Below are 23191 nucleotides of genomic sequence, written 5' to 3' on the forward strand. Positions count from 1 at the left end.
GGGGCGGGGGGAGTCTAGGAGGAGCAGAGGGAGTGGGAGGGGGCGGGGGGAGTCTAGGAGGAGCAAAGGGAGTGGGAGGGGGCCGAGGGGAGTCTAGGAGGAGCAGAGGGAGTGGGAGGGGGCGGGGGGAGTCTAGGAGGAGCAGAGGGAGTGGGAGGGGGCGGGGGGAGTCTAGGAGGAGCAGAGGGAGTGGGAGGGGGCCGAGGGGAGTCTAGCAGGAGCAGAGGGAGTGGGAGGGGGCGGGGGGAGTCTAGGAGGAGCAGAGGGAGTGGGAGGGGGCGGGGGGAGTCTAGGAGGAGCAGAGGGAGTGGGAGGGGGCGGGGGGAGTCTAGGAGGAGCAGAGGGAGTGGGAGGGGGCGGGGGGAGTCTAGGAGGAGCAGAGGGAGTGGGGGGGGGCCGAGGGGAGTCTAGCAGGAGTAGAGGGAGCCGGGGTAGCTGAAGGGTGGGTCTGGGGGACTGGAGTCCTAGTGGGGGGGAGGGGTAGTGGTACCCTTTCTCCTCTCCCTTCCATTAGCCACTTCTCCTCCCCCAGGAGCCCTGACCCTGGGCCACCTGCCTTTGGGTTCATGGGCCACGGCCCAGGGCGCTTGCCCCTATGCAGCCTGTTTTCCAGGAAGGCAGCCTACCTGGGAGGTCCAGGCCGCATCGCCCCTTTGGGCCGTTGTCTGTCTCGTGCCTGGTCCCCTGCTGTGCCAGCTGGCAGCCAGCCCAGGATCCCAAAAGAGGCAGCTCCAGAGGGGTTTAAGATGCAGGCCCCCACCCCGGCAGCATGAATTCAGCCTTCCCCATGGACCGCAGGGGCTCTGCTGCCCGTGGCTAGCAAGAACAATGGGGTTGGAGTTATCTCCACAAAGAGGGGACTGGTCACTGACACCCCCCCTTCCTCCCAGCAATGGATGCTGAGGGCTTTTTCTAAAACCCGGCCGTGTGTGCCTGCCAGCCCGTACTGCTCCGCTGGCTCCACCTGGCCTAGGAAAGGGCCTTTCCTCACTCACCTTGGCCAGCCCGCAGCAGCGTAGCCAGCACTGCCCAGCGTCCAGCTTGCTGAACACTGGCCTTATAAAAGCCTATTTTCAGTCGCTTACAACTTTGCCAAACTTTAACCAACTGGGCTGAAATGTTCCACACCGAGTGTCTGCACCATGCTCTCTTTTTGTGGGGGAGTGAAGGGGGATTTCAGCCAACACAGTCCAGCTGCTTTTGAGATGAAGGCTAGTGAAAAATACCTTGTTTTCCTCCCTTTAAAAAATTCTGGTCCCCTCTTCTTTGGAAAACTCCAGCACCTCCCTGCTTCGGGGCCAGGCCTAGAAACTTGACAGGGTGGTAGACATGTTCTTTGCCCTCCCTGTGTCCACACTGCAACGTGTAGCTTAACACGTCAGTGAGAGGCTGGCAAGGCACGCAGCAGGGAGGCTCCAGTAGCTGGGCCTGAGGACATGACAGCTCAAACCAGCAGCAGACAGGGGACCTGGCTTGGGCCGAGAAGAGCCGGGTATTACTGTAGTCACACCTCCAGGTCCGTGTCATGGACCATTGCTGAGCACTGTACAGATGTCAGCCCGAGGCCCGAGCCACCCCTCCCAGGAACAGCCCTAGCCTGTTTAAAGCCAAAGGCCTCTCCCCCAACAGCCTGTCCCTGGAATGCCAAATGAAAGGAGTCAGTCCTTCAGCCTTCCTCCAGGTCTCACCATCCAGTGACATCGGATACTAACCAGCTTTCTTGGAAGTGGGGAAGAAAAGGCAGCTGGACCGTGGGCTTTTACCCCCTCTGTGCCTGTTTCCTTCCCGCCCTTGGTCTAATCCAGGTTGGGGCAAGGACTTTCTCTGACCATGGATTTGTACAATGCCCCAGGGCCTCGAACCATTCGCACAGTGCTACAAATAATTCATAACAGCAGCGTTGAGGGGTTGGACCAGTACGAGCTGGGCCAAGCCACAGATACGACTCTCAGGCAGACCACGACTGGCTCCTACGGCCGGTCAGGTACGAAGCTTCTCCAGCAAAGCCAGAGAGTAACATGAGAACACGGGGGTGGGGTTGAGGCTGTCCCCGGGGAGCGGCGTTCTCTTTCCATCACACACGCACTTCACTGGGTGCTAGTCGCTGCCCGGGCTGAGAACACGAAGGGGCACTGAGGTAGCGATTGGGCCAGATCCAATGAGCAGCAGAGGGAATCAGAAAAATGGAGGCTTCACGCAGCAGCCTGAGCTGTTGCACTAAAGGACTAGCGTGAACACTGCATGTTCCTGACAAGCCCCCTTCCAGGCCAACACACACACGTGTGCCACCAAGCACAGCTTTGGGAGAAGGGAAACGCCTACATGCCAGCAATGGGCAACCTGCAACAAAAAATGCATGCCAGGGCTCAGCCTGCCGAGGGATCCATCTCCCCCCACGTAGCCAGTTGGAACATCTGCTTCCTCACCCTCTGGGATGAGGTGGGACCTGTCCCTGTCCCTGCCCCAAGCTGAAAGCCACAGGCCACACCACCCTTTCAATACTGGTTTTTCTTTTTTTTAAAAAAGAAACAAAAACAGCAATAATAATTCTTATAAATATCCCAGCCCGGCTGTGTGGCTGCCTCCTCGGTCCAGTCCATCCGCTTCCAACCTCCTCCCAGGTGTGGGTCGGGTTTGCGTCTCTACGGTTTCCCCCTTGGGATTTTGTTCGTTCAGGTTTTTTAGCAGCAACAGAACAGGAAAAGAGTCTTGAGGTATTTTTATAGAGTTTTTTTCTTTTAAAAAAAATAATATAAAGTTATAAAAAGCAGCGGCCTCTGAATCTGACCCAGGGCCTCCCAGTCCTCAGGACCGATGGCTCCGTCTGCATCGCACAGGCACTTGCTTGTTAATGCGCTTTCGACTGTAAGGAGACAAGAGGACGGGGGTCAGCACAGAGACAAAGGAGCAGAGCAGACAAGCGTGGAGGGCCAATGCTCCTCCGCGGCAGGGGCTCGGGAAGGAGGGTGACTTGTCAGGCGCTCAAGGGCTGTGTCTAATTGGTGTCTACTTACAACAACAGCACCTCCCTTGTTTGCATCTGAATAGCTGAATGAGCGCTCTCCGCGCCAGGGCCCTTCCGAGAAGGGAAGCATGGAATTGGCATTGCGTGGCCCGGGTGGAGATCTGCGACGTCACAGCCAGCGTGCCTCCCCCGGAATCGCCCTGGGCCCTGAGAATCCAGCGCGGCTCTGGCTTTGTGCACAGCGAGGGCAATAAAAGGTTCGCCAGGCCACGGTAAGAGACTCTAGTGGCGTTCACAGTGCTCCCGCACTGATCCTGTGGGACACTCTCCTGTGACCCGCCTGGCCCTGCAGGGCTAATGGGACTAGATACCCCCACCCCCTGTGGCTAGGCAGGCCTTGCAGGTCAAATAGGAACAGACCTTGCCCCCTTCCTCCCCCCACTAAGCTGGCCCTACTAGGCTACTGGGAATAGACTCCACCCTGCTGGCCTAATGGGAGTCACAAGGAGGAGAAACATCCGTTTGGGGGGGCGGGTTGGCAGCAGCCATGACTGACGCAGCCAGAAAGCAGGTCGGCTGAGAACAGGGACGTTTCGCCTCTCAAAGCAGAACAGCAGGTGAAAGCTCATAGCCCCCAGAAAGCGGGTCAAGGTCGTTCTGCTTGTGTTACCGGTGGGGAAACTGAGGTGCTGAGCGGGGCTGGGAACAGGGACTGTTTCTTGGCAGAGTTCGGCAGCTCGTCCATGGCCCCCCCCCCCACAGCGTTCTGGACCCCCAAATCTGTCTCGCCCTTGAGCCAGCCCTCACCTATATGCCTCATGTCAGCAGAAGCCCCCACCCTTCCCAGCAGTCAGCGCGCCCCAGTACCATTCCCTGTAGTGCTGAGAGCGCCACCAGGCAAGGCCTCTGCCTCAGTCCCACAGCACCTCCTGCTGGCCGTCCTTAGCCTGACCCCCCACCCTGCTCAGCAGCCGTTTGCCCCCAGCCCACTCCTGGCAGCACCACCTGCTGGGGAGGAGCCCTCCATAGAGGGCTTGCAATACAGACCACTGAGCACACAACAGCTCCCCTGGGGGCCTGGGGACGAGCTGCCAGCTGACTGGGCTTCAAGGAGCAGAGCAGGGGCTCCTGGCAGCTATTCTGTGCGCATCTGCTCAGCGCCCCGGAGCTCAGCAGGGCCCGTGCGGGAAGGCTGCCTACACGCCAGGGTGCAGTGGGCCACAGGCGAGGAGGGGGACCGTGGGATGAGAGCTGCTATGGAACGAGGGGGACGACAGAGCGGCAGGGGGCGACCCCGGGGCCCACCGCTCTCTTGGTGGGCAGGGCAGCCTGCTGCGGGGCGCACGGGGACGTACTTTGAGTGTGTTCCGCTTCTCCTCGAAGCCCAGCGCGGCGACGGCCTTCTTCCTGCGCACAGCACAGCCCGAGTCGGCGGCGGCGTGGTGCTTGGCCTTCACTGGCCGGCAGTAGGTGGCCGCGTTCTTGCGCTTCTTGGCCTCCTCCTCCGAGAGGCAGTTGGCCTGCAGCGCTTTTGGCCCGTTCAGCGGGGAGCCCCGGTTCTCCAGCTGGGAGGCTTTGACCGGAGGGTGGCCGGGAGCCCGGCAGTCCAGGTGGCCGGCCCGCTTGACTCTGGAGCCTGGCGAGATGGTGCCGTTGAGGGAGGTGCTGGAGGGGGAGCCCAGGGAGGGTTTGGGCTTTGCAGGCGGGTGGGGCACGTGGCAGCCAGCCAGCTTGCCCTTGCCCGGGTCCAGGAGGCAGGTCCGTTTGTACGGGGGGCCAGTCGCAGCCCCCAGAGGCTGCTTGCGCTTTCGGGCCAAGGCCTCCGGCTCCGCCCCATTCGCCGTCTCCTTGGCTTTGGAGGACTTGCTGGCCTTGGTGGAAGGCAACTTGCTGAAGGATGGCGAGGGGGTGTTGGCCGGGAGCGGGGAGGTGATGGACTGGCTCCCGCCCGTGCAGTCGGACTGGCTGCAGGCGGCCGCGGCGTGGGGGGAGCCCACCGTGTAGCTCAGGCTGGGGTGGCCCCGGCTCTCCCTGGCGGCTGTGGCTGTGCAAGACAAGGAGGTCCGCCCGGGGGCGCCGTGGGGAAGGCTGCACACCTGCGAGGAGCTGCCCATCTGGGAAGTGCTGGACATGGAGGAGCCCGGGCCAGCGGGCGACAGGGCCGGGTGCTGCTGGGGGTCAGCGGCTGGCGGGATCTTCCTAGTGAGGCCAAGAGGCAGAATCAGAAAGGGGGGAGGAGGGGCTGCTGCTCATTCAAATGACACCCACAGATCTCAGCCCCCCGTAGGGATAGCACAGGTTAGCCTGACCCTTGCAGCTCCCTGCCCGCCCTGCGGGGCACACGGCCGGTAAGGGCTGCTCCAGCTGGCCGGAGTCACCCCTGTCCGTGGCAGCCCCCCCGCAGGTTACATGCTGGGGCTCCCCTGGAGCGGGGCGCAGCGGCTGGACGGCTTTGCTGCGGGCTCTGCTGAGCTTTGTGCCGCAGACCCCGCAGGGCCTGTGACCGCTTTAACCTCCCTAGTCCCCCCTCTGATCCCCACATCCCAGCCATCCACCTGCCCTTCCCCCGTCTCTTTCCAGGCTGTACCCCCCCTCACCCACCTGCCTTTCCCATCTGATCCTGGGCCCTGCCTTCCCCATTCCCCTCCACCCCCTGTCCCTCCCATCTGATCCCAGCCCCCCTCCCAATCCGATCCCAGGCTCTCTCCGCCCACATGCCCGTCCCTCATCCAATCCCAAGCACGCTCCCCTCACACTCCACCCACCTGTGCTTCTCCTAGCCAATCCCCGGCTGTCTCCAACCCTGCCAGCCCCCTCCCCCATCCGATCTAAGCCGTGTCCCGGCTTTCCACTGGCTCCGTCCCCCTTCCAATGAGATCTGCCTCCTCCCCACCCACCTCCTCCCCACTCTAGCCCTGTCTACCTGCTGGGGACCCTGGGCTATTCCCCCCCCGGCTGACTCTCTCCCATGCACCTGTCAAGCCCGGTGCTCCAGCCCCACCTGCTGGGAGCAGGCAGGACTGAGAGTGGCTGCAGGTGGGGGAGGGTGTCGGGGAGCAGGGATAGAACAGGCCAGGGAGGTATGAACCGACCCAACACAGGTTCACACGAATTACTGAGGTTCCTGGCAGGACCCAGCACTTAACACTCCCATGGGCTGAGATCTCAAAGCACATTCCAAATGCTAGCTCAGCCCCAGGCCCCTGACAGACTCGGGACGAGATGGGGAAACTGAGGCAGCAAGGGGGCTGGCCCAAGTCACTCAGTAAGTCGGAGTGAGCTAAGAAGAGAACCCTGCTGTAACCTCTGAACACCGCTCGCCCTCTTTGGAGTCCTGCTCACAATGGCCGTCCTGCAGGCAGAAGGTGGGGGGGAGACAGGGGCAGGAGCAGGCATTACCGTACTGACTGAAATAGAAGCCACCCTCTAAATGTAGTAAGGCCGACAGGAACAGAAGTGATTGACACGTCGGCTGACCTCCCTTCCAGAAAACTGCCTCCTTAGCGCTCCCTTGGGTCCCCTGGGGCTTCCTCCGCAGCCTTGCTTCCAGCCTGGGGTCACGACACCCCTCGGCCATGTGGGGCGAGCGTTCCCGCGTGAACGGCTGCAGATCCTACCGTGCGTTTTCTCATGGCCCTCCCAGCAGACTGAGTGCCAAGCAGGCACCGCAGCCGGCAGAGGGGTGATGGTCGCCCCACCCTCGGACAGCTGGCTGGGGAGGGGAATGGCTGGACTGGGAACTGCCAACAGCCCCTCCGGCTTGCACTCCCCCCGCCCAGCACTCGGCTCTGTCCGCCCCCTTCCCTGCCCACATCGAAATGCAGAGCAGGGGCAGTGCCGCTCGGCCAGTCTCCCTCCCAGCCTGAGCCGAGAACGATTTCCTCCCGCACACCCCGGCACCCAACCCCAGCCCTGCCTCCCTGGCCGGACACTCACTTCCACATGTGCGAGCTGAGGTGTCTCTCCAGCATGGAGCTGAGGGCCGAGCAGAACCGGTCCAGCCGTCGGTTGAACACGTAACAGCCGGGGCTGACCAAGCGGCTTCCGAAGGTGCAGAACTGGTTGGGAGTTAGGAGGGGGGAGCGTCAGGGAGGCTGAGACCCACTGAAAGCATGGAGTAGCCTCCCGCCGTGGGCCGGGAGCCGAGCCCGTAGCATGGCAGAGGGGGCGGTCTGCCAGCTGGTCCCCATCCCCCAATCTCCTCCCCCACCCCAAATATGGGAGCGCTGCGTGACGCCGAGCTCCAAGCGCCTCCACGTGACAGACGCTGCTCCTGAGAGTCACGGGCCACAGGCCCACCCCTGTGCCGAGCGCTCACCGCCTGAGGCCGTGGTGGCCGCATTGCATAGTGACAGTCCAGCCCGTGGGATTCCTCGGCCGCGTCGTCCTCGCTCTCGTCACTCGACACCCGGCTGCTGCCCTTGGGCACGGGGAAGGGGTAGAGCCCTGGGTCTCTGTCACCACAGGATGCGGGCGGCTCCTCTGGGTCGCTCTCTGAGGACACCCTGGAACTGAGCACAACGAGAGGCGGAGGAGTGAGAGCTACATCTCTGGGGCCAGCGGGGGCACGGCTGGAAAGGCAGGCGGGGCTGCTGCCTGGTTCTGCGAGGATCCCTGCATGGGGACGGCAGAGCCAGCTCCGCAGAGGCGCCGGTGCAGCACCCTCCTACGCCGGGACTGCCACGCGCCGGGGAACCCGGGGGCGCCTGTTGCTGTGTTACCTGGGAAGTGCACAGTGGGAGTGGGGCTGCCTTGCTCGGCCAGGGGACGTGCTGGGTAGAACCAACGAGGTCTGCGCCCCAGAGGAGGCCTCCTGGGAGAGTCGGTCGGGGGGCGCTTCCTTCCTCACCGGGCTCTTCTCCTTGGGGGACTCCCCCTTCCGGGAACTGGCCTTCAGCTCCGCCACCAAGACGTCAAAGTCCTTTGCCCGACCCTGCACCTCGCGGCGCTGGTGCACGGAGTGAATCTGAGACAAGGGCGGGGGGAGAGCATCACCGCCCGGGCTAGGCAGAGCCCCATGGGGACACCCTCGAGTGCCAAAAGGCCCCAGGGGCTACAGACCCTCATACTATTCCAGCCCGTGGAGATTCCTCTGGGCCTCCCGGGGACAGGCCTGTGTTTGGAGCAGAGGCCCAAGGCTCCCATTTCCCTGTCTGCATGCATGCACGGGGCCTCTGAGAGCCAGCCAGCGTTACAGCGCCTGCCCCTCTCCTCCAGCAGCGCTAGACCCTCACGAGGTGGCACTTCATAGCCATGCAAATGCTTCCTGCACAGCCCTCCAGCCGGGCCGTAGGGGCCCAGAACTCACCCCGCCTCCGATTGCTCCCCCAGGAAGCAATGACACACCTTGCAGGTCAGCAGCCGGGTGCAGATCTTTTTGGTGTCGGGATTCACAACTCCACATTGCCTGTTCAAATCACACTCCTTCCCTGCAGAGCAGAAAGACAGAGCTGAGATGCAGGGGAGGGAAGTTACCAGGCTTGGCTGGATCCCCTGCGCTCGCCCTGCTCTTCAGGGTCTTCTCCAAACTTCCTAAGATCCCTGCGCTTGGCCTGCAGCTCCGATACGGTCGGCTGCTGGAGCAAGCGCTTGTGACGGGAGGGTCTTGCCATTTCAAAAGGGAAAATCTTGCTGCTTGCCTCTATTTCCCAGGGATGCCGCGATCACTGGCTTTCACGCTCTTTGCCGCTGGGCACAGCGTGGGCACGACAGCAGCGGTGCTTTATAAAAGCCTCCCCTGGAGACGGGAGGCCCCGTACTCAGAATTTGTCGGTGCAAAGCAAGGGGGGACTGGGAGCGTACGGCCGTGGGTACGGATGCCAGGGTGGATTTCAACACACTGGAAGCAGCGTTGGGCCAGCGCAGGAGATGGAAAGACATGCAACCCATTCCCTGAACACCGTGGGAACCACTCACTCAGCCTCACAATCCTGGGGAAGCCACTGATGTTCCCATTGTCCAGGTGGGGAAACCAAGGCACTGCGCATTTAAGTGACTTGACCAAGTCAGCCCAGTGGGCCAGTGGCAGGGTGGGATGAGGACATTGATGGCCTGACTCCCATTTCTGGGTTTAAGGCGCTGTCTCAGGCACACTCTCGCAATACGCAACGGGCAGCCCCATAGGCTAGCTGGGCACCAGAGGAGTCCGAGGATCTGAGCGGGCCTCAGTCTGCCTGGGGCTCCAATCAGAGGAGGGCTCTGTGGGCTGAAGAGGGAGTGGCTCAGCTGGGGGGTGTGGCAGGAGAGAAAGGGAGATGCCAGGATCTCTGCTCCCCCCATAGGGCAGAGAACAGACCCCCCCCCACCCAAGGAGAGAGGCTGAATTGAGTCGCTAAGCACCCGTGGCTGGCAGCCCAATACTGAGCCATGCAGCTGTTGCATCGCACGGGCGCCCAAGGGCCCTGCTCAGCGGCACCTTGGCCTGATTCAGCCCCACCCCAGCGAGCAGCGAAGCAGGACCAGCAGGACTCACGCGCCATCTTCTTGTGGGATTTGGGGGGCAGTTTGGTGGGGCCCGGCTCCTTTTCCCCCGTGGCAGCGGTGCTCTCTGGCTTCCTGTCCAGGCCGTCGGTGGGCACGACGGAGTCGACTCCTGCCTTGGCTGGCACAAGCGGCTCGGTGGGTGACACGGCCAGGGACAGCTTCCCCAGGAGCTCTTTGGAGCTGGCAGACGGCTGCCCGGGGATGGAAGCAGCCGCCTTCGGAGGCACCTTGATGCCGTGTCCATCTGGCTTGGGAAGGCTGGAAATCTTCTCCAGGTTCACCACTGGCATGAACAAGCTGGAAGGAGACCAGAGGGTCTGAGAACTCAGCTGGGGAACCTGCCAGCAACAGCCGCAAACAGAGGGTACCAGAGCCTTGGGCTTGTGGGACCTGGACCCTGGGCTCCCCTTCTGGGCCCCGGGGCAGGGTCTGTCCACCAGCCTTGAAGTCGTGGGTGCTCTGGCCCACCCGGGTTGCAGGCAGCCGCGGCGGCTGGGCTGAACGGGCACTGGGAGGTGAGGGCTGGACGTGCTAATGCAGGGCCCTGACACCCTTGTGCCTTTCCCTGGAGAGGGACCAGCCAGCCCGGACCAATGGTCCCCGCTGAGGAGGCACAAGAGGTGGTCTGGTCCAGAGGGAGCTGCTCTGGAAACATCTCCACCTGCTCCTGGAGTGGGGCCTCCCCTCCCCCAGCACATGGGGGGGTCAGGTTCCCGCCACTGTCCCCCTTCACCCCCTCCCCATGTCAGACCCAGCTGGCTCCTCCCTCCACCCCCCCCCCGCACAAAAGCAGGACGAAGCTTCCCCTCCTCCCCCGCCCCGTAGCCATCCTGCCTGGCCAGCCCCTCACATCAGAGGGGCACAGGTTCCCCCCCACGCCAGAGAGGGGCCGGGCTCTCCCCAACACTTTGGTGTGGGCCCCTGCCCCCCGTGAGGGCCGGCCCCCATTCGCCCAGCCCACTCACCAGAGGTTGTCTTTCTGCGCCTTGTCCGGCCTCTCGGGCGCGTGCTGGGGCCGGCTGCGGGAGCTCTGCGACTTCTCCCGCGAGGCCTTGGCACTGCCATGGGCCCCGCAAGCGGGGGGCTGCCCATTGACGGCATGGCACTTCTGGGCGTTGGCGGACGCCTGCGCCCGGGCGTAGAGCTTGCTGAGAGGTCCGTGCCGTCTCTCTGCGAGGGAGACCAAGGCTCCGTCAGTGACATGGGCCCGGCCCGCATGCTCTCCAACACCCCAAAGCACCAAGGGCCGCCTGAGTCTGCAGCCAGGCAGCCCCGTTCATCTCACCGCCAGCCACTCTGAAGGCTAATGATGAAACAGCCACGGTCACGTCCCTGCCGACCATTTCAACAGAACCCCCCAGCCGGCCTGGGGCAGCCCGTGCAAGGCCAGCCTGCTGGGTTGGCCTCCGCCGCAGGGCTGGTCAAGAACCCAGCAGGCGGGCTCCTGGGCCTGCGCACAGTCCGCCTGGCACCCCCTCGCCTCTGCCAGGCAGCCCACGCGTTCGGGAGCTGGCCCAGCACACCACGGCGGGTCCAAGCGCCGACCACTCTCAGACCCTTCCACGCCCCGGTGCGGCATCCGGATCCCAAACAGGCTGCCCCACTCCTGCTCCCTGCAGGCCCCGGAGAACAGCCCCCAGGCCAGGCAGGGCAGCCAGACACCCCTTGCTCTGCCCACCCAGGAACCAGGCCCCCTGTGCTGTTCTCCCCCTGGTCCTTTCCACAGCACCGGAGGCAGCTCTCTCGCCCTGCCAGGGACTGCCGGGGGCTGGAGTGCGCGATGGGCGCCCAGCGGCTGGCAGCTCCCCCAGGCTGCGGAGGAGCTGGCGGGACTGTGGGGGGGGGGAGCAGAGGACAGTGGCTGGGAGGGAAACACGGTGCCAGCTCATCACTTCTGGAAGGGCACTAAGAGAGTTTCCCAAACGGGCTCTGGCCCCCTTGTGAGAGATGGGAAGGCTCCAGATGGGCCACCAGGCCCTAGGCGCACACTTCTCCCAGCCCAGAGTGCGGGCCCCCCCCACGCAGCCAGGGGGGCTGGGCCTGGCCGCCCCTCTCACGGCCTGGCCGCCCCTCTCACGGCCTGGCCGCCCCTCTCACGGCCTGGCCGCCCCTCTCACGGCCTGGCCGCCCCTCTCACGGCCTGGCCGCCCCTCTCACGGCCTGGCCGCCCCTCTCATGGCCTGGCCACCTCGCGGCAGCACCACGACGCCCTGCACCTGGTCACAATGCCCAGAGAAGGGAGCCAGGCCCAGCCCCACAGGCCGAGCTGCTGGCCCCAGGGCTGCCTCGCCCCCCACTGGGCAGCACGAGGCCCGCAGGGCCAGTGGGGGGGCGCATGTCGCCAAGCAAGAGCCAGTGCAGGGAGTGGGTGGCCTGGGTGGTCAGCAGCTTCCTGCACAGCCCCCCCCCTCCCCCCGCCCCCATTTCTCTCCCCACTGCAGAGCCTGCCCCAGGCCCGGGCTAGAAGGCGGCGGTGTGGCCGGGGCAGAGCCCGGTGAAGGAGCATAGACCCGGGGTTCCCGCTGGGGCCCAGCTGCTGAGCTCCCCCGCAGTCCATCCGCTTACCGCAGTGCTTCTGAAAGGCTTGAGGCTTGACCACTTGGCTGCAGTGGTTACACACCACCAGGTAGAACTCGTCATGGGCGGGGCAGTGCCCAAAGATAGACATGTCTGCCAGGGCGAGAGACAGAGCCGTGAGGGGGAGGCCACCAAGGGCCTTGTGGCCTCGGGAGGCTGCGGCTGCCCAGGCCCAGGGAAGCCCGTGTCCCGTGCCCAGGGCCAATGGAAGTCCCGTCCCTCTCCAAGGGTGAGCAGGGGGCTCCAGCTCAGCGCCGCTGCCACCCAACGGCACCAAGCCAGAGCGGGGCCCCTCCTGGCAGTTCCAGCAGGAGCCCAGGGTCAGCTGGGCCATGGAGGCCGACTGCCCACTCAGCCGTGGTGCTGGCCCCCCAGGGCCTCGCCGGGAACGCCAAAACCTCGGCTTGTCAAGCGTTCAGCCGGGACAGCCTGCAGCCCTGCCCCGCCCCGAGAGCGGCTGGGCCAACGCCACTCACTTAGGCCACACGCACGCTGGGTTTCCGGGGCCCTGCCTGCTGTCACGCTGAGGGGATTACAGAGCCCTGGGCAGGAGCCTCCCGCCCACCAAGCAGGGGAGGAGTCGGGCCTGCAGTGACGGAGAACACCAGCCTTGCCGGAGATGTGGGGGGCCCAGAGGAGCCGCCAGCCCCCACAGGCCGCCTTGGGCTCCCGGCCAGCCCTGCAGAGCTCCGCAGCGGGCAGTGAGGCCACAGAGACGCACAGCCTGGGAGCATGGTACCCTGCCTCTGCACCATCCACTTCCCCCCGCCCTCTGTCTCAAAGGGGACGGGGCATGGCCAAGGGGGCTGATGTGACTAGGCCGGGGCAGAGCCTCTCCTCCGAGGGGTCAGGCCTGTGAGAACAGCCCAGGCCAAGCCAAGCGACGCCGACAGCCTCAGCCACAAAGTTACCTGCTGATGTTACCAAATCCACAGCTGCTCCTGTGCTAGCCAGCCCCCCCCACTAACGGAGACCCAGAGCCGGGCTGGGGCCAAAGGAACAGGTTATTGAGGGAGCGGGACGTGCTCTTACCTTCCTTAATGAGGGTCATCGCATCCAGTTTCTTGCTCCCATTCTTAGTGCTCTCCTCCACCTCGGCCCCTGCTAGAGACAATCAGCCCCATCAGCAGCGCCAAGAGCCCCCAACCCAGAAGCCACCCAGAACCACCAGGGCCTGCTCCCCACCGGCTGACGGGCTGAGAGTGGAGGAGAGCGGACTGAAGAGCCCTAAGAATCAGCCAGGAACAAGGTGCAGGGCCTGGGTCTCAGGGAATCTGTCCCCAGGACCTTCCCTTAGCCTCCCTGAGTCAAGCAGGACATCAAAGAGCCCTCGATGGGCTATTCGCCACATGGCAGGCGGGGGTGCAGCCCTGGGCAAAGGGATCTGTGTCTGGGTCTGCAAAGGGCCGATAGCGCAGCCCCCTTCCCTGCAAAGCACCACACCCGCCCGCGAGGATCCTGCAGGACTCCGGGTTTGTCTACACAGCCAACGCTACTCCCGAGTAACAGGAGTTCAAAGGGCAGTCTATTGCGGAACAGCTTCCTTTGGGGACACTTTTCCCAGCTTTTCCCTCCATTCCCAGGGCCCTGCTGGCCATCTCGGCAGAAACATCCAGCCAAACACGTCCAGCCAACGTGGCAAGATATCCGGGTCACGCATCTGTCCCAGCACTGCTCCTCACAGCACATGCGGAGAGCCCCGAGCTCCGGGGCTGCCCCCACGTCCCTGGGACACCATCCCCCAGCCAAGAGGATCTGCAGAGGGTGGGGGCAACCAGCTGACTCCACACACATTTTCCTTTCCTTGAGCTCAGCGATCCGCAGACCAGTGTGACCGTGCACCCCGCTCCCTGCATAGCGCAGCCTGGGGAGCTGCCCTAAACAATCCTTCCAGCAGATCATGGAAAGGCAGATCTGCCTGGTATCACTCCCAGCTCCATCCCCGCACACAGAAGGGCAGGGAGAGGGTCAGAGGGGAGACATCTCCTGGAGCACAAGAGCATCCCACCCCCTCTACTCCTGTCCTGGTCCCATGATCCCCTGGGGTTGTGCCAGGGCTGCTACACTGCACACGCAATGGGGTGCACGGTGCCTACACGCCAGCTCCAGGATTCCAAACAGCCTGGTGCCACCCGAGCGCCACCTGCAAACAGGGGGGCTGGGTGGGTATTCCGGGTGGGGAAGGAGCCGTGGCTCATTGAAGTGCTTTAGGTGCACAAAGAGAATCGGTTGCAGGGGCAGATTCCGGAGCAGATGTGACTCCAAATGGGGCGTCGTGCAGTTAAAGCACCAGCCTGGGACACAGGAGATCTGGGTCACGCTTCTGCTCCCCACTGTGCATTTCTGAGCAAGTCACTTCATCTCCCCACGTGAGAGGGGCGGATGGTTCTTCCATGCCCCCAGCCTTTGTCTAGCTGGGCTAGAGCAGCTACAAGCTGTGCCCATGCAGCCCCAGCGCAAGGGGTCCTGAGCGTGGCCAGCTTTGGGCCTCTGCGTGACCCTGTCCCCCACGCTGTGCCCGTCTCTCGACCATTCACCCAGGCACCCCTGTAGAATGCAACTCAGCAAGCCCCACGGGAAACGGGGCACGGAGAGGCTCATCCGCCCACCATCCTGCAAGAGCACAGCCAGGGCCAGACGTCCCGACTCCCAGGGCCTTGCTTTCATCGCTCTGACTGCTCCCGCTGCAGCCGATAGCCGGACACCCCCGCCTGCACGTGCAGGGCAGGACACAAGCGGAAAGAGGTTGCTGTGTAACGCCGTTGGCGGAGTCCAAACACGGACCACTCTCACAAGCCATCGGGCAGTAAGGAGCTGATGCCCACTCGCCCTTCTCCTGGCGCTGTCATTTCTTTGGGCGTTAAACCCAACTGATGCTTTTTAAAGAGTAGATTTGAAAAGGATTCTAGAAATTATAGCCCGGTAGGGCAAATCCATGGCCCGGTCTCGGGGGGGGGGGGGGACGGGGGGGGGACCCAAAAGGCTCCCAACAACAGTCAGCCTCGGAGAGGGGAATCTCTGCATTTTTATGAAGCAACAACTTGAAAAAAGCTGCCTGGATGTGAAATGCCACAGTGTGAGATAGTTCAGGCCAGGGAGATTTCTGGGAAGAGACTCAGATAAAAACTAAACTAGGCTTTCGCCAGCCCCCATCGCTGGACCATTTTCAATCTACAAGCAAAAAACATAGCCCTCGGCAACAGCGTGAACTTGTCTGTAAAGGGAATTTTCCTCGCAGCCCGGCTATAAATCCCTGAAAACACAGGAGTCATTATGCAAACTCCGCCAGAGCCGGAGCCCTAAGTAGATCAGGAAGCACGATGCTCTAACTACATCAAGAGCAAGGGAAAGATAATGGAGGGGGAAGGGACTGTAAGAAGCGTCAGTCACCAGGGACAGCTCCACAGGCCTCTGCTCCCCCACTTCCAGGGCAGCACAGGAGCAAACAGATGACCCCCCCCCCCCCATGACTTCTAGAATTTCAAGGACAAAAGTCTCCAGAGACAGCTCCACCCCCGGGGAAAGAGGGCAGGCGGGGGAGTGAGGGGCGCAGGCACCGGGGGAGTGAAAAGCAGCATGGGAGGCAAGAGGGCTCAGGGATGGAGGAGCAAGCAGGACCACCAGCCGGATGCAGAGGTGCAGGCTCAGGCCACAGGAAGGTGCCCAGCTGGGTAAGGCTTAGGGATCAGTTGAGGGGAATACGCTCAAGTCCAAGGGGAAGTTCAGGTCTGACGGGGAAGCTGGTGGAGACGAGGATCCAGGGAGCGTAAAGTAAGACTCGGGGTGGGGGCGGGAGAGCTGTTTCAGGGGATATCGTATTGGGGGTTCACAGGCTGTGGATAATGGGGTGTGTAGGAAAAAGTTGGGTGCATGGAACTGGGGCCAGAGGAAAAAGGGGGAGCTGATTCAGGGGCCATGGAGCACAGAGAAGCAGCAGATTCAGGGATTCACAGGAGAAGTTCAGGGGGCACAAGGCACGGGTTCCAGGGGCAGCCAGGAATCAGAGGGCAGAGCCCAGGGGATCAGGGTGCCTGGGGGGGTGGGTCAGAGCCCAGGGGATCAGGGTGCCCGGGGGGGGGGGGGGAGGTCAGAGCCCAGGGGATCAAGATGCCTGGGAGGGGGACAGAGCCCAGAAGATAAGGGTGAATGGAGGGGAGTGGGAGAGCCAGAACCTAAGGGGTGAGCCAAAGCCTGGGGGATCAGAGTGCTTGGGGGGGGTGTCAGAGCCCAGGGGATCGGGGTGCCCGGGGGATCGGGATGCCGGGGGGGTGTCAGAGCCTAGGGGATCGGGGTACCCGGAAGGGGGGAGGGGTCAGAGCTGAGGGGATCAGGGTGCCTGGGGAGGGGATGTCAGAGCCCAGGGGATCCGGGTGGCCGGGGAGAGGGGGTCAGAGCCCAAGGAATTGGGGTGCCTGGGGAGGAAGGGGTCAGAGCCCAGGGGATCAGGGTGTCTGGGGAGGGAGGGGTCAGAGCCCGGGGGATCGGGGTGCCCGGAGGGGAAGGGTCAGAGCCCAGGGGGTCAGGATGCCCGGGAGGGAAGGGTCAGAGCCCAGGGGATCGGGGTGCCGGGGGGGGGGTCAGAGCCCAGGGGATCGGGGTGCCTGGGGGGGGAGGGATCAGAGCCCAGGGGATTGGGGTGTCTGGGGAGGGAGGGGTCAGAGCCCAGGGGATCGGGGTGCCCGGGGGGGGGTCAGAGCCCAGGGGATCGGGGTGCCCGGGGGGAAGGGTCAGAGCCCAGGAGATCAGGGTGCCGGGGGAGAAGGGTCAGAGCCCAGGAGATCGGGGTGCCCAGGAGGGAGGGATCAGAGCCCAGGGGATCGGGGTGCCCGGGGGGGGGTCAGAGCCCAGGAGATCGGGGTGCCCGGGGGGGAGGGATCAGAGCCCAGGGGATCGCGGTGCCCAGGGGGGGAGTCAGAGCCCGGGGGGGGTCAGAGCCCAGAGAATCGGAGTGCCCGGGGAAGGAGGTCAGAGCCCGGGGGATCAGGGTGCCGGGGGGGGAGTCAGAGCCCGCGGGGGTCAGAGCCCAGGGGATCGGGGTGCCCAGGGGCGAGGGGTCAGAGCACAGGGGATCGGGGTGCCCGGGGAAGGGGGTCAGAGCCCAGGGTATCGGGGTGCCCTGAGGGGGGCAGAGCCCGGGGGATCGGGGTGCCCAGGGGGGAGGGATCAGAGCCCAGGGGATCGGGGTGCCCGGGGGGGAGGGATCAGAGCCCAGGGTATTGGGGTGCCCGGGGGAGGGATCAGAGCCCAGGGGATCGGGATGCCCGGGGGGGGGAGGGATCAGAACCCAGGGGATCGGGGTGCCGGAGGGGAAGGGTCAGAGCCCAGGGGATCGGGGTGCCCGGAGGGGGGCAGAGCCCGGGGGATCGGGGTGCCCGGAGGGGAGGGGTCAGAGCCCAGGGGATCGGGGTGCCCGGGGGGGGTCAGAGCTCAGGGAATCGGGGTGCCCGGGGAGGGAGGGGTCAGAGCCCAGGGGATCGGGGTGCCCGGGGAGGGAGGGGTCAGAGCCCAGGGGATCGGGGTGCCCGGGGAGGGAGGGGTCAGAGCCCAGAGGATCAGGGAGCCTGGGGGGGATAGAGCCCAGGGGATCGGGGTGCCCGGGGGGGGGGGACAGAGCCCAGGGGATCGGGGTGCCCGGGGAGGGGGGTCAGAGCCCAGGGGATCGGGGTGTCCGGGGGGGCAGAGCCCAGGGGATCAGGGATGGGGGGTGCCCGGGGAGGGGGGGGGGGGGGTCAGAGCCCAGGGGATCGGGGTGCCCGGGGAGGGGGGTCAGAGCCCAGGGGATCGGGGTGCCCGGGGAGGGGGGGTCAGAGCCCGGGGGATCGGGGTGCCCGGGGAGGGGGGGTCAGAGCCCGGGGGATCGGGGTGGGGGAGGGGGGGTGAGCCCAGGGGGGGGGGGGGTCAGAGCCCGGGGGATCGGGGTGGGGGAGGGGGGGTCAGAGCCTGCCCGGGGGGGCAGAGCCCGGGGGATCGGGGTGCCCGGGGAGGGGGGTCAGAGCCCAGGGGAGGGGGGGGGGGTCAGAGCCCGGGGGAGGGGGGGTCAGAGCCCGGGGGATCGGGGTGCCCGGGGAGGGGGGGATCAGAGCCCCGGGGGAGGGGGGGTCAGAGCCCGGGGGATCGGGGTGCCCGGGGAGGGGGGGTCAGAGCCGAGGGGTCGGGGTGCCCGGGTGGGGCAGAGCCCGGGGGATCGGGGTGCCCGGGGAGGGGGGTCAGAGCCCAGGGGATCGGGGTGCCCGGGGGGTCAGAGCCTGGGGGATCGGGGTGCCCGGGGAGGGGGGGGCAGAGCCCGGGGGATCGGGGTGCCCGGGGAGGGGGGGTCAGAGCCCGGGGGATCGGGGTGCCCGGGGGGGGTCAGAGCCCGGGGGATCGGGGTGCCCGGGGAGGGGGGGGCAGAGCCCAGGGGTCGGGGTGCCGGGGGGGGGTCAGAGCCCGGGGGATCGGGGTGCCCGGGGGGGTCAGAGCCCGGGGGATCGGGGTGCCCGGGGAAGGGGGGGGGGTGCAGGGGGGGTCAGAGCCCGGGGGATCGGGGTGCCCGGGGAGGAGGGGTCAGAGCCCGGGGGATCGGGGTGCCCGGGGAGGGGGGGATCGGGGTGCCCGGGGAGGGGGGGTCAGAGCCCGGGGGATCGGGGTGCCCGGGGAGGGGGGGTCAGAGCCCGGGGGATCGGGGTGCCCGGGGGGGTCAGAGCCCGGGGGATCGGGGTGCCCGGGGAAGGGGGGGTTAGAGCCCGGGGGATCGGGGTGCCCGGGGAGGGGGGTCAGAGCCCGGGGGATCGGGGTGCCCGGGGAGGGGGGGTCAGAGCCCGGGGGATCGGGGTGCCCGGGGAGGGGGGGTCAGAGCCCGGGGGATCGGGGTGCCCGGGGAGGGGGGGCAGAGCCCGGGGGATCGGGGGGGGGGGGTCAGAGCCCGGGGGATCGGGGTGCCCGGGGAAGGGGGGGTCAGAGCCCGGGGGATCGGGGTGCCCGGGGGGGGGGTCAGAGCCCGGGGGATCGGGGTGCCCGGGGAGGGGGGGCAGAGCCCGGGGGATCGGGGGGCAGAGCCCGGGGGATCGGGGTGCCGGGGGGTCCGAGGGGCCGGGCGGGGGCTCTCGCGGGCAGCAGGCGGGGCTCGGGGCGGCTGCGCGGGGCACCCGGCGGCGCTAGGACCCGGCGGCGGCGCGGGCGGCGCTAGGACCCCGCGGCTCCTTTGTTCGGGGCCGGCGGCGGCCGGGCGGGGGCGCGGAGCCGGACGGCGGCGGCTGCCCCGCTCCCGCCCCGGCCCCCCCGCCCCGGCGGCCCGGCCCCGGGCGGCGCGCGCGGCCCCTCACCTGGCTCCGCGGGCGGCCCCGCCCTCTCCACCCAGGCGCTCCAGCTCTGCCCCGCGAAATCGTCGAGGCTCGGCAGCCGCCGATCCACAGCGGCCATTGCTGCCGCCGCCGCCGCGCGTCCACGCCCCGCCATCACCGCCGCGGGAGCGCGCGCCCCCCGCCGCCCGCCCGGGGCGCCGCGCGCATGCGCGCCGCGCGCCGCGCCTCCTGGGAAGTGTAGTCCTGGGGGCACGACCCCGCCAAGGAGGGCGGCTTTGCGCATGCGCGCAGTCAGGACGCACCCTCCCCATGGCTATGGCTTGGCTTCGGGGCCGGGAGCTGAGATCCGCGAGTTCTAGCCCCGCCGCCCGGGGGTGGCTGGAGCCAGGACACGTGGGTTCCGCTTGGCGGGGCGCAGGCAGCAAGTGGGAGCACCTGCAAGGCAAAGCCCGGCTCTCCGCATGGCTCACAGCTGGGTACCCAGCTCTGCCTGTCGCCCTCTGCAGCACAGCGCTGGCTGGGCAGCCCAGGGGTACAAGGATCCCTGATGCTGGACAGGGCGTTGCATGGGGCAGGGGGTAGCCCCTCACCTGCCACTCAGTGCAGCAGGTTCTTGCACAGAGCACTGCAGGTGTCTAGCACTGCACAGCAACACAATGGCCAGACCCGTGGCACAGGACTCGGTTTCAGCGGGGATGAACAGAACAGGGCAGTTATTAAGTGTTCACCCCCCATTGTCCAGTCTCAACTCCCGACCGTCATTTAAGGACACCCAGGGCATGGAGCAGCATCCCTGACATGCTTGCCTAATGGCTATCATGGCTGTTCTCCAGGAACTTACCCAGTTCTTTTTGAACCTAGTTACACTTTTGGCCTTCACAACATCCCCCAGGTGGCCTGAAGGATTCCTGGGGGGCCTGGTGCTGACATGCGGGGCCAGGCCCACTCCCGCACTCACCAAGCGGCAATGGGAGCTGCGGGAAGTGGAGCCGTCCGGCCACAGCCAGCCCCACCCCACTGCTGGCTAGCTGGCTCGCTCCACTTCACACTGGCAGCAACCCGATCCCAGCCTGCTCTGCTCCCATGAGCTCCACTTCCCTTTGCTGCGGTGAGTGTGTGTGCCAGGCCTGACCCCTGCTGCTGGTGCCAGGCCTGACCCCTGCTGCTTGTGCCAGGCCCATGGGTCACGTTGCTCAGGGAAAGAGGCAGGAGGAGGCGGGTCTTGGGGAGGGGTGAGTGGGAGTGGAGCAGGGGTGAGAAGAGTCAGGATGGGGTCAGCAGAGGGGAGGATGTCCAGGACCTTGCATTTCCCCGGGGACAGCTCTGTGTACCAGAGTAAATAACACTTCCCTGTTCTCTTTGTCCACACCAGTCACAATTTTGTAGACCTCTGTCATATCCCCCCTTAGTCTCCTCTTTTCCAAGCTGAACAGTCCTAGTCTCTTTAATTTTGCTCATCTGGACGCTGTTCCACACCCCCACCCCCCCTAATGTCTGTTTCCCCTCCTCTGTACTTTTTCCAATTCTAATACATATTTTTGAGATGGGGCGACCCGAACTGCATGCACTGCTCTAAGTGTGGGCTTAGCATGTGTCTCTACAGTGGCGCTGCCTTATTCGCTGCCCCACTCCTAATGGCTCCTCCCGCGCTGTTTGCTTTTCGGACTGCTGCAGATCTGCATTCAGCAGATGTTTTCAGAGAACTATCCATGGTGATGCCAAGATCTCTTTCCTGAGTGGTAACAGCTAATTTATACCCTATGGTTTTGTATGTATCATTGGGATGTTTTCCAACATGCGTTACGTTGTAGTTATCAGCTTCAACTTCATCTGCCATTTTGTTGCCCAGGCACCCAGTGTTGTGAGATCCCTTGGTACCTCTGCAGTCTGCTTGACACTTAGCTGTCTTGAGTAATTTTGTATCGTGAAAATGTTGCCACCTCACAGTTTACCCTTTTCTAGATCATTTACAACTATGTTGAATAGCCCAGCTATTCCTAGGGGATCCTAGGGGGACCCCGCTGGGAAAACTGACCGTTTAGTCCTCCTCTGTTCCCTGCTCTTTTTTTATACCAGTTACTGGTCCATGAGAGGACCTCCCGCCTTACCTCATGACAGCTCACTTTGCTTATGAATCTCGGGTGAAGGGCCCTGCCAAAGGCTTTTGAAAAGTCCAAGGACAGTATATCCATTGGATTATCTATGTCCACATGCTTGTTCACCCCCTCAGAGCATTCTAGTAGATTGGTGAGGCATGATTTCCCTTTAACTCTTCACCAACAAACTGTGTTCATCTCTGTGTCTGACAGTTCTAGTCTTTCCTATCGTTTCAATCAATTTGCCGGGTGCTGAGGTTCAGCCTGCAGCCTGGAATTGCTGAGATCACCTCTGGAGCCTTTTGAAAGAGGGCATCTCATTAGCTATCCTCCAGTCATCGGGTGCAGAGGCTGATTTAAGCGACAGGTTACAGACCTCGGTTTGCAATTGCCTAGTTGAGTTCCTTCTGGGTCTGGTGACTTATTACGGCTTGGTTTATTAAAACCACCTCAGTCTGAAACAGTGCCTCATATGTGTCGCCTATGAAGAATGGCTCAAGTTTGGGAATCTCCTTCACATCTGCTGTGAAGACGGATTCAAAGGATTCATTTAGCTGCCCTGCAGTGGCCTTCCTTGGATGCTCCTTCGGCACCTGGCTTGTCCAGTGGCTTCCTGCTTCCAAGGCACTTACACTTTTTGCCGTTTAGGTCTTTTGCTAGTTGCTCTTCAAATTCTGTTTTCCTCTCCATGCCCACGTATACGTCCTCACTTGACTGGCCAGAGTTTAGGTTCCTTTCTCTTTTCCTTAGTAGGAAACACCACCCATCAGTTTAGCACAGGAAGTGAAGAAGTACCCTGTCTCACTGGAAGCTGCTAGTGGGAATCAAGGGAGGCAGAAGGTAATGACCCGAGATCAGGGACTAGAAGTAACCATCTATCAGGATACTGGGGTGACAGATCCCCTGCAGCCTGGCCTCACCACCTAGCATGCAGCTGTAAGAAGCCTGCACCACTGCCTGGGCAGCTCCTGCCTCTCCTGTCATGGTGCCAGAGGACTCCCTGGGGTCAGAGAGGACTGCAGCCCAGGGGGCCCTGGAAGCTTGTGTCTGTTGTTCCTGCGCTGGTCCCTTTCTCCCCTTCCACAGGAGATCAATACAGTCAGCCAGCCGGCATCTGCCAGCCCCGCTGCAGAGTGAGTTCATCCATCACTTTTGCTCCTTTACTAATGAATATTTCTCCCCTAGAAGCGCTGCTGCTAAAGGCTCCAAATGACGCTGTTTCTCCAGGAATTTGTTGCTCCTCTTAGCAGGCAGTGGTGGAGCTGCAGTCACAGTGTCCGGCTCCTCCTGCCCCTGTAGCCCTACCCTTCCCATCAGAGCACACAGCTACGTCAGCTGCCCACCTGCTTCAGTTTGTCATTTGGCCTGGAGAGGAGTCAGGCCCTGGGAATGCGCCTGGGGGCGGGAAATCTCAGGGCTGATGGGCAGGAGGGCCCTGGTGCAGCAGCAGGTTAAACTAAGGGCCAGCGGGGCCCGGTACAGCCGTGCCAATGCAGCTGCAGCACAGCCGCTGAAGACACTCTGTGCCCACGGGGGAGAGCTCTCCTGCCAGCCCAGCACACACAAGCGCTGGCGTCGGTGTCCCCTCCCGGATGTGGCTCGTTCACCCTCCGGCACGACACGCAGCGCTGCCATGGGCTGCCGGGCAGACGCAGCCTGGGGCCGGGGAGCTGTGCAGCTTCTCCCAGCAGGGCCTAGCCCCCTGCATCCTTAGGGCTTTGACAGTGCATGAGCCTGCAGCTCTGCTCACGTGGCAGGGCACTGCGAAGGCCCATTTCCTCCGGCGAGGC

The 23191-nt window shown here is 64.3% G+C and overlaps 1 protein-coding gene across 4 annotated transcripts; it reads right to left on the reverse strand.

Annotated features, from left to right (window-relative positions):
• Nucleotides 1-674: 674 nt before the first annotated feature.
• ATXN7L2 (ataxin 7 like 2) lies at nucleotides 675-19485 on the reverse strand. Of its 4 annotated transcripts, none has more exons than XM_075910004.2 (12): nucleotides 19327-19485; nucleotides 13058-13129; nucleotides 12014-12118; nucleotides 10414-10618; nucleotides 9438-9745; nucleotides 8312-8394; nucleotides 7687-7931; nucleotides 7284-7476; nucleotides 6902-7023; nucleotides 6270-6317; nucleotides 4321-5164; nucleotides 675-2863 (listed from the first exon to the last, which is right to left on the reverse strand). In XM_075910004.2, exons 1-12 carry the CDS (start codon nucleotides 19457-19459, stop codon nucleotides 2849-2851), a joined length of 2373 nt encoding a protein of 790 aa, XP_075766119.2. In that variant the 5' UTR covers nucleotides 19460-19485; the 3' UTR covers nucleotides 675-2848. The 4 variants fall into 4 exon arrangements, with proteins under 4 accessions (XP_075766119.2, XP_075766120.2, XP_075766121.2 ...); XM_075910005.2 differs by having other exon boundaries at nucleotides 13058-13126; nucleotides 19327-19484; XM_075910006.2 differs by lacking the exon at nucleotides 6270-6317 and having other exon boundaries at nucleotides 678-2863.
• Nucleotides 19486-23191: the final 3706 nt, after the last annotated feature.

The sequence above is a fragment of the Pelodiscus sinensis genome, chromosome 27, assembly GCF_052426305.1.
Source record: "Pelodiscus sinensis isolate ZL-2025 chromosome 27, ASM5242630v1, whole genome shotgun sequence".
NCBI lineage: Eukaryota > Metazoa > Chordata > Testudines > Trionychidae > Pelodiscus > Pelodiscus sinensis.

Excerpts from the sequence above, each read along its gene's own strand:
- ATXN7L2 (XM_075910004.2), bottom strand. The coding sequence starts at position 19,459 with ATGGCGGGGCGTGGACGCGCGGCGGCGGCGGCAGCAATGGCCGCTGTG. Across the intron at positions 8,395-9,437 it reads ATCCCACAAGAAGATGGCGC|GGAAGGAGTGTGATTTGAAC; the intron begins GTGAGTCCTGCT and ends TCTGCTCTGCAG. Across the intron at positions 7,024-7,283 it reads GGCCACCACGGCCTCAGGCG|TTCTGCACCTTCGGAAGCCG; the intron begins GTGAGCGCTCGG and ends ACTCCCAACCAG.